The sequence below is a fragment of the Tupaia chinensis genome, unplaced genomic scaffold (assembly GCF_000334495.1).
Source record: "Tupaia chinensis unplaced genomic scaffold, TupChi_1.0 Scaffold000063_1, whole genome shotgun sequence".
Taxonomy (NCBI): Eukaryota; Metazoa; Chordata; class Mammalia; order Scandentia; family Tupaiidae; genus Tupaia; species Tupaia belangeri.
In genome coordinates this window covers 1,620,861-1,629,318 of record NW_006159521.1, presented here as the reverse complement: position 1 = coordinate 1,629,318, position 8,458 = coordinate 1,620,861, and the positions used below count along the sequence as shown (strand labels likewise).

The 8,458-nt window shown below is 53.2% G+C and overlaps 1 protein-coding gene across 4 annotated transcripts in view; it reads right to left on the bottom strand.

Annotated features, from left to right (window-relative positions):
• The window catches only part of DAPK2 (death associated protein kinase 2), a 190,118-nt gene that overhangs the window by 41,739 nt on the left and 139,921 nt on the right, over positions 1 to 8,458 (bottom strand). For all 4 annotated transcript variants that reach the window (XM_027765772.1, XM_006141743.3, XM_014593295.2 and 1 more), the window contains one exon: positions 7,621 to 7,759. In XM_027765772.1, coding sequence (XP_027621573.1) covers positions 7,621 to 7,759 — 139 coding nt within the window. The remainder of the gene's footprint in view (positions 1 to 7,620; positions 7,760 to 8,458) is intronic.

The window sequence follows — 8,458 nt, the reverse complement described above, 5'->3', positions numbered from 1 at the left end:
GGCACACTGCAGAGGAGCCCCCAGGCAGCCCTGCCCCATGAACCGCCAACATGGCCCATGCCCAACATTGGCCTCTGTCTGCCATGAAAGGCCCTTGTTCCCTACCTGCCCCAACCACCTGTGGGCAGCCCATCCCACTACCTGATCACCCACCTCCACCTGCCATTCACTGCCAGAAAGCCCTTCCTGACAAGCTGATTCCCACCTTCCCACCCAGCTCCCACGATCCCACAGTGGAACGTCTTCCATGACTCCCTCCTCTCCAACATTCAGCTAGTTGTCCCACCCACGGATCCCGTAGCACCCTGTGCATGCTCTGGCAGGAAGCCAACTGCACTGCCCTTCCTTCCAGCCCTGTCCCCACGGCACTAAAGCCCTAAAAGGGAGCATGGCACCTGGCCTCTCCTACCCCCACCCAGCAGCGAATGCTGGCATCGCAGTTGGTGCTCGGTTATTTTCTCCGGGGTGAATGAGCCAGGGCAGCCACGGATGTGATGTGCTTTTGGAGAATCAGTACTGACGAAGGCTAAGAGCATAGGTCTTGGAACCTGGGTTTGAATCCCCAGTTCTGTTGACACTAGGCAAGTTAACCTCTTTGGCCACACTGCAATCCCTTCTCCTCCAGTTTCCTCTCAGGATTTTAGATATGCATGCACACACGGGTGGTGTGATTTTTCAAACCACCAGGTCTGGCACTCGAACTGCAGGTGGCCATGTGGGAGTCCAGCACCTTCACCACGCCACCTGCAGGCTCCCCTCTTTTCTTTTTTAAAGAGAGAAAGAGGTAAAACAAATGTGGTCAAATGTTTATTGTAGGTGGAAGGTGTGACATGTCCATTATATTCTTCCAGTGTCTTCAAATGTTTTGAACTTTTTTTTGGAGAAGTTTTTGCTATAGGGCGCATGCGCTCGCCAGAAAGACAGGGAGAAAGAGAGACAGAAAGCGAGAAATCACCCTCCGGGGGGGTGGTCACGCTGTAATCTCTTCCTCCATTCTCCTCTCGGGATCCTGGGCACTACGCACACATGCCCGGCATGAGTTCAAGCCACCAACCAGGTCCAGGACTTGAACCGCAGTCGACTACATGGGAGTCCAGTGACTTAGCCATTACACCAGCCACTGGTCCCTTGAACTTCTTTCACAATAAAAAACTTCAAGCGAAAAGTCTTCCATGGCTGTCCCCACCCACACGAACTCTTGGGGCTGGCCCTGAATCTTTGTCCTCTCATTCTAACCTAGCGTGCCGTTATGTCTCTGCTGAGTCTCACCTCTACTCCATGTCCCAGGTTTCAGTATGGAAATAATCTCGTGCTTATAAATTCTACTCTCAAATGCATGGGAGCCAGCAGGTGGCGTAGTGGTTGAGGTGCTAAGTGGTTTTGGCCTTTTTTTTTTTTTTGGAGAGATTTTCACTGTAGGGCGCGTGCGCTCCCCAGACAGACAGAGAGAGACATAGAGACAGAAAGCGAGAAATCACCCCCCAACTCTTGGGGCTGGCCCTGAATCTTTGTCCTCTCATTCTAACCTAGCGTGCCGTTATGTCTCTGCTGAGTCTCACCTCTACTCCATGTCCCAGGTTTCAGTATGGAAATAATCTCGTGCTTATAAATTCTACTCTCAAATGCATGGGAGCCAGCAGGTGGCGTAGTGGTTGAGCTGCTGAGTGGTTGAGGCGTAGTGGTTGGCTGACTGTGGTTTGTGACCTGGACAAGAAGCTTGAAACCCACACTGGGTACCTGTGAATGTATGCCCTAAGTCTCAAGAGGAGAATGGAGGAGAGGGGATGGGGAGGTGGCCACCCCCCTGGGGGGCGATTTCTCACTTTCTGTCTCTGTCTCTCAGGTAAGCACACGAACCCTATAGCAAAAATGTCTCTAGGGAAAAAATGCATGCACATTGTACAGCAACCAATAAAATAGCAATCAGACTCTTTCTTTTGAGAGCGATTTTTGCTATAAGGTGCACGTGCTCACCAGAGAGATAGAAAGCAAGAAATAACCCCCCGGGGGGGGGTGGCCATGCCACAATTCCATATCTCCTATTCTCCTCTTAGGACTTTGGGCACGTACACACACACGTCCAGCGTGAGTTTTAAGCCGCCAGGTCCAGGATTTGAACTGTGGCCGAGTATGTGGAAGTCCATCGACGTAACCATCATGCCATCTGCTGGTCCCCAGTCAAACATTTTTAAATAGAATTATTTATTTTACTTATTCATTAATTTATTTTAATTTGACCAGAGAGAGAAAGAGAATTTGACCAGAGAGTGAGAAAACAAGCCACCAGGTCCAGCACTTGAAATGTGGTCAGCCATGTAGGAGTGTCCAGGGCCTTAACTACCAAGCCACCTGCTGGTCCCCCCAATCAAACATTTTTAAAGTATGGCAGATAACTTATTAGAGAGATCAGTGTAACCAGGTGAGAAGTAGCCAGTGTAAAGCAGCTGCGGACACAGCACAGTGCTCTGGACTAACTGTGTGGACACGGGGTGTGAGAAGACACGTGAAAGGGGGTAAGAAATCTGGACTGCTAGAATCTGGTCAAACAAAATCTAGTGGCACCCGACTTTGCTTAGTGCTCCTCACTGGCTACCATGGTTGAGTCCCAGAGCTGGTGGTTCACTTTCTCGCTTTCTCGCTCTCTCTGGTCAAATTTTACAAATAATGATAATGAATAAAATTAAGTAAAAAGTAATTCTAAACATTTTTTTAAAAAGTATTATCAGTATCACTCATGAAAGATTGACCAGCAGACATCAGCATGCCATAAACCTTGAGAACAGCTCAAAGGATGATTCAGGACATAGAGAAATTGGGACTTGGGAGTATCTTTCTCAGTAATTCATCCTTTTTAACACTATTTAGGTAAATCAAAAGTAGGGCCAGCAGGTGGCATGGAGCTTAAGGCTTCTGGCTGCACCTGTGGCTTGAAAAATCATACCAGGTACATGTGCACACATGCCCAAAACCCCGAGAGGAGAATAGAGGGGAAGGAATTGTGGAGTGGCCATGCCCCAAGGAGTGATTTCTCACACACACACCCTCGCCCTGTCTCTCTTTGGTGAGCATACACACCCTATAGCAAACTGAAAAAATAAAACAAATCAAAAGCTCCCTCTAAGTTCTGGGTTCCTGGCTTACGTAGAATTCCAGTCAATGCTACGACTGACGAGGCTTGCTTACAGTGCTGCCAGGGCGGAGTACTCCCCCCTTTTTTGAGTTCTCAAGTGGGATCAGGTAAGAGCAGGGGATGGGGCAGGGGAAGGACACACCCATACTCAGAGGGGAAATTCCCAAATTCAAAATAAACGCGAAAGCACACCAAATACCCTCTCGGAGGCCTTTATTTGTGCTGGGATCCAGTACCAGGGTGAGGTTCCTGGGTGGTACTGAGATCCATTTCCTGGTGATCCATCCTACGGGAGCATTTTGAAGGCAGGTCTGGTGCTACCCTGTATGAGGGGCAGTTAGCCCCAGGGTCCCTTCCATCTGTGTAAAGAGGGCAAGATGGCGCCCACTCTCACCACCCCACCTACCCTGTCGATCGGGCCTTCTGTGCTGACTCTACAACGGCTGCCAGAGAAACTCTATTTTGCTGGCACAGAGAGCGTCTCCTCCCCCCTTGGAAGTAGGTGCCTGTTGCTGAGAACTTAGGTTTGCTTTCATTTAAGTGGCCTCCCCAAGGGGTCTCACCATGCACCTCTCCCAGTAGATGACGGGCCCCTGAAGGCAGGTGCCCCGTCACACTGATGCTTGTCACACTACCCCTGCATTACCGCGGTCTTCCGGAAATGCTCACATCAGTGAACTAGAATCGGCCTGTGGTCTCTTTGCACTTTCCAGGTGAGACATGAAAGGGCCTTGGGCATCCGTGTGTGCTTTCGGTCTTCACTAGACAGTCATTCATTCACTCATTCACCCACACACTTGTTCATTCATTCACTCAAGTCTGGGTGGCTCGTCAAGTGCTGGGCGCTGTACAGCAGAAAGGGAAGCGCGGTGACGGGTGTCCTCGGCAGAACGGTATGGCGAGGCGGGCAGTCCTTGGGTATGCTTCGGGGCAGTGGCAGGCATGGCAAAGGCTTCCCAGAGGATAAAGCATTCCCGTGGGGCCTTAGAGGAGGAGCACGGGCAGAAAAAAGGCAAAGCAGCAGCATCCTGGATGGGACCAGCATGAGCGGAGGGGTTAAGAGGCCCGGACTGTACCTATCATCCCATCGCCTGGCGTCGGTTCTCTGGCATGGGCAAGGGTGGAGGAGGCCAGACACAGGGCTCGGGAAGTGCAGAAAGGCCTGAGTGCCACGCCGAGAATGGGCTCACATACCCTACATACGACCCGTGCCCTGGCTTGCGTGCCCCTGGAATTCAGGAGCTGAGCTTTGGCTGTGAAGTTCTGAAGATGAAACTTAACTGTGGGATTGGAAGGTGAGGCCTTTGGGAATGATTAAGGTTACTGGGTGAGGCCCCACGTTTGAGTTCTGGCGTGTTTATAAGGAGAGGGAAGGAGGCCCAAACCAAGACCTATGAACACAGCTGCTCCGCTATGTTCTCACCTTCGAGTTGGGCCTCGGACCTCCAAACCATGAACTAAATAAACCTCTAGCTGCAAGATGCACCCAGTTTCAGCTGTTTTCTGTTATCTGCAATGAAATGGACCAGAGAAAGTAAAGAGGAGTCATCACAGATTTCTGGTAAGACCACGGCATGACCTGTCTTGACCAAGACCACTCTTACGCCATGCACTCACGTGCTCTTTACAACGAGGACACGGCGTGGCAGGGATGGGACCCACCTGTCCCTAGCAGTGACAAGCACAGGAGGAGCTTACACGATAGAGTGTGGCGACAACAGGGTGGCTGTGTACCTGGCAAGGCTAGCCTGAGTCACTTGGCGAGGAGAAAGAGAGTACAAGCAAGAGAGGAAAGCAGAGTCCTCTCCCCCATGGAGAATGAGAATCCAGAAGAAAATGTAGATCTTACATGGTGGGAAAACAACACGAGACCAAGAAGCCCCCTCTAAGCCACCAGCTGGGCCTTCTGTGTGGTCACTCCAGCCCAGGGAAGTTCCAGCCAGGAAGCAGGCACGCCCCCGCCCTTCTCCAGGAACTGTCTGCCCAACGGGGAGGGAACCCCTCTTCTGCAGCTATGCATTGCTTCTTGAAGTTGCCTGGGTGTGCCTGGGCCAGGAGACACACAGGTTGGGGAGTCCAAGGCACTGGGTCCACACACTCTAAGGACACATGGCCATGGGTCAGGGTTGGCGGCATCCTCACCTCATACCCCTCATCCTAGAGAAACCTGGCCTATCTCTAGTTGTTGAAAATGTCCAGACTGGGCCTTGGAGCTAGGTACCAGCCCCCACCCGCAGTCCTACCTAGCAAACCCAGCTCAGCACTCTGCTGGGCGAGGAAGCCCTGCACCACAGGGTTTGTTTTCCCACTCCCTCAGGGCCCAAGACGCTGTCGCGACAGTTGTGTTTCCTTTTTCTCTCTTCTGGGAAGGGACATGACACTGATGGCTGCTCTCACTAGTACAGAGCGCCTCGGCCACACTCTGCCCTTCACACTCCCCCCCACAACCCTCACAAGGACTCTGCCAGGTAGGTGTTGTCACCTGCACTGAAGCTGAAAACGGGGGTTCTGATGTACCCTGGAACGTGGTAGAGCGAGGGTCACGCCCGACTGACTCCAAGCCAGCTAACTCCAAGCCAGCTCTGCCTCCAGCACCAGGAGCTGCTAGAGAATCGAGCAGAACTGTACGCACTTGCCACAGCTTCGGGGCCTCCGGCAGCGCCTCCTACCTCTACACACGTCAGGGAGGAAACAAAGGAGCCCGTTTTGAGGCTGGAGCCCTGGAGCCAGCAAAGACACAGAGCACAGCAAGTTCATTGTCCACAGCACTACCAGGAAGGAGACAGGTGCAGCGCGGGCAGACGCTTCCTGCTCGGGGTATCAGCCGCCTGCCCAGGCCTCGCCCTCCTCGGTGACCCTATTACCCTGCGACACCAGAATGCAATTCCGTAAGACATCGTCCGCTGGAAGAATTAAAAATACCATGACCATCAGCCTGAGGAGGGGGATCAGGTTAGATCACTAAGGGTCACAGCTGGTCACCCCATAAAGCAGAGTAAGAGCCAGGGCGGGTGTTGGTGAGAATTGAGCCCGCACCCCAGCAGGGCTACCGTGAGATGGGGGTACACCATATCCCCTCTGGGCCAGTCTCCCAGGCCAGAATTTGGGTATCAGTCCTGGACTCTGGCCTCTTGCCCGTTTCCACATCTAATTAGGCACCTAGTCCATCTTCAGACCAACCTCTGCAAGCGTTCTTGACTCTGTCCCTCCTCATGTCTCACCCAGGTTACTCCTGGCTGCCCCCACCCAGCCTCCAGGCTGTTGCCATTCTCTCCTTGCCCCTGGCCAGAAGAATCATTCTGAAACACGTCCTCCCCCCTCCCCTCCCCATACACCTGGCCCCAGTAGCTAAGAGGAAAGTGCGACCTCTCTGACTTATTCCCACACCCTTACGTCTGCCTCCTGCCTTCCTCCAGCCACTGGGCGCGTACTCCCTCTCCCTGGACTTCCCGGAACACACCGAGCCGTTCTGTGACCACCCTCACTGCCAGCCTCGCTTCCCCTCTGCTAACGTCTGCCAGTTCTTCAGAACTCAACTCAAATACACCTCTTCCAGGAAGCCCTCTCTGTTACCCCAGTCTGACTTAGGCTCTCCAGGCCCCCCGTGCTTCTCCTAACACAGTACTTGGAGCTGGTGATCTTTTAAGTCTCCCCACTAAGTTCCCCAGGTAATAGCTGAGCCCAGACAGCCTCAGTGGATTCTGTATCCTTCGGCAATACCCAGGCCACAGGGACTTCAGAGAGAAAAAGTGAATGGGTCTCCCTCCCGGGAGACAGGCCCGGGTCTGATCATGGGTTAGAGGACCTTCAGGGGTGAGGCGCATCAGCTTCTGCAGCTGAACTCAGTCACTAAGGGAACCGATCCTACTTCGACCGCGTTCTTGCTTTATGAAGTCCTGTGTGGTCGCAGTGAACTTTCTCAACCCTGCATACTAGCTACCACAAGTGCTCACGGCCCTGTAGGCAGCTGTGTGGCCACGGTTTGGGTGGTAGGGTGAGGGGCAGGACAGCCAGCAGGCCCTGGGCTCCAAGACACACACAACCTCTGGGCAAGGGATGCTGGAGGCTGCACCGCACTGGATCTGGAGAACCCGCAACCTTGGCAAAGCTCCAGAAGCTTCTTGATCTGCCTGCTCGGGACTTAGCCCTCCGGGACTGAAGAGTTCAGTCTTGTGAAATGCATTTGGTTTCAAGTTTCCTGCCATTCACCCCCAGCACCCCAGAAGAGATAAAGTGCCTGGAGTCTGATTAAGAAGCTTCCTGTAGTCAGCCCCTCTGTGCAGAGGCCTGATATGTAAACGGAAGCCAGGGAGGGCAACAGTTTCCGTGGTCCCAGGCCTCTCCCAGGAGCTTGGGGTTATCAACTTTAAGGCGAGGGAGGACGGCCTAGTAGGTAATGCCCGCCCCCCAGCAATGACATGGGGGGGGTGACTGACGTTGGGGTCCCTGCTTTCTAAGCTCTGGCTCTTGCCCTCACTCCCCTTACTGACCTTGAGATCAAAGTGAGCGATTTTCTTTGTGTGAAGGTAGTTCACACCGTCCAGGATCTGCTTAATGAAGCTGGTGGCCTCCTCCTCACTCAGTGACTCCTTCTGGGCCAGGAAATCGAAGAGCTCTCCTCCAGACACTCTGCAAGACACCAGCGGGAGGGCCCCCGCCCAGTCAGCCTGCGATGGGAAGAGCCAGGCTAATGAGTGTGGCCCTGCACCTGACCCCCAGGAGCCCTGCCTGGCAGAATCCCCCTCGTCTGTGTGGCGGCTGTCCACTCAGGGCGAAGGACCGACTTTGCTCCTGTTTGCTGTGTCCTTTCTTTAGGACCACCCACACAGCAATCGTTCTCTGGGTGTTGCCAGAAAGGCCTCTGCTCACTCTTGACCCAGGTCCCTGGTCAATCTGGATGTTCCCCTCTCCCAGTGACAGAGGTGACAGAGGGCAGAAACAAGCAGGGTGGGATGATGCTGCGGTTTCAGTGTTTGTACCGGGCACTTCATACTTTGAAATCCTGACCCCCAGGATGACAGTAATGGGTGGCGGGGCGTTGGTGAAGTGATTATGTCATGAGGGCAGAGCCCTGGTGAATAGAATTAGTGTACATAAGAGACCCCAGAAGGGCCAGCCAGTGGCATGGTGATTAAGGCAGCTGGATCCCATGTGGCTGATCACAGTTTGAGTCCCAGAACTGGCAGTTAGAAAAACACAATGGACATGTGTGCATGAGTGCCCCAAATCCCAAGGCAAGAGTGGAGAAGTGACTTCAGTATGCTCTAGTATGGTCATACCCCTGGGGGTGATTTCTCTCTCTCTCTCTCTCTCTCTCTCTCTCTCTCT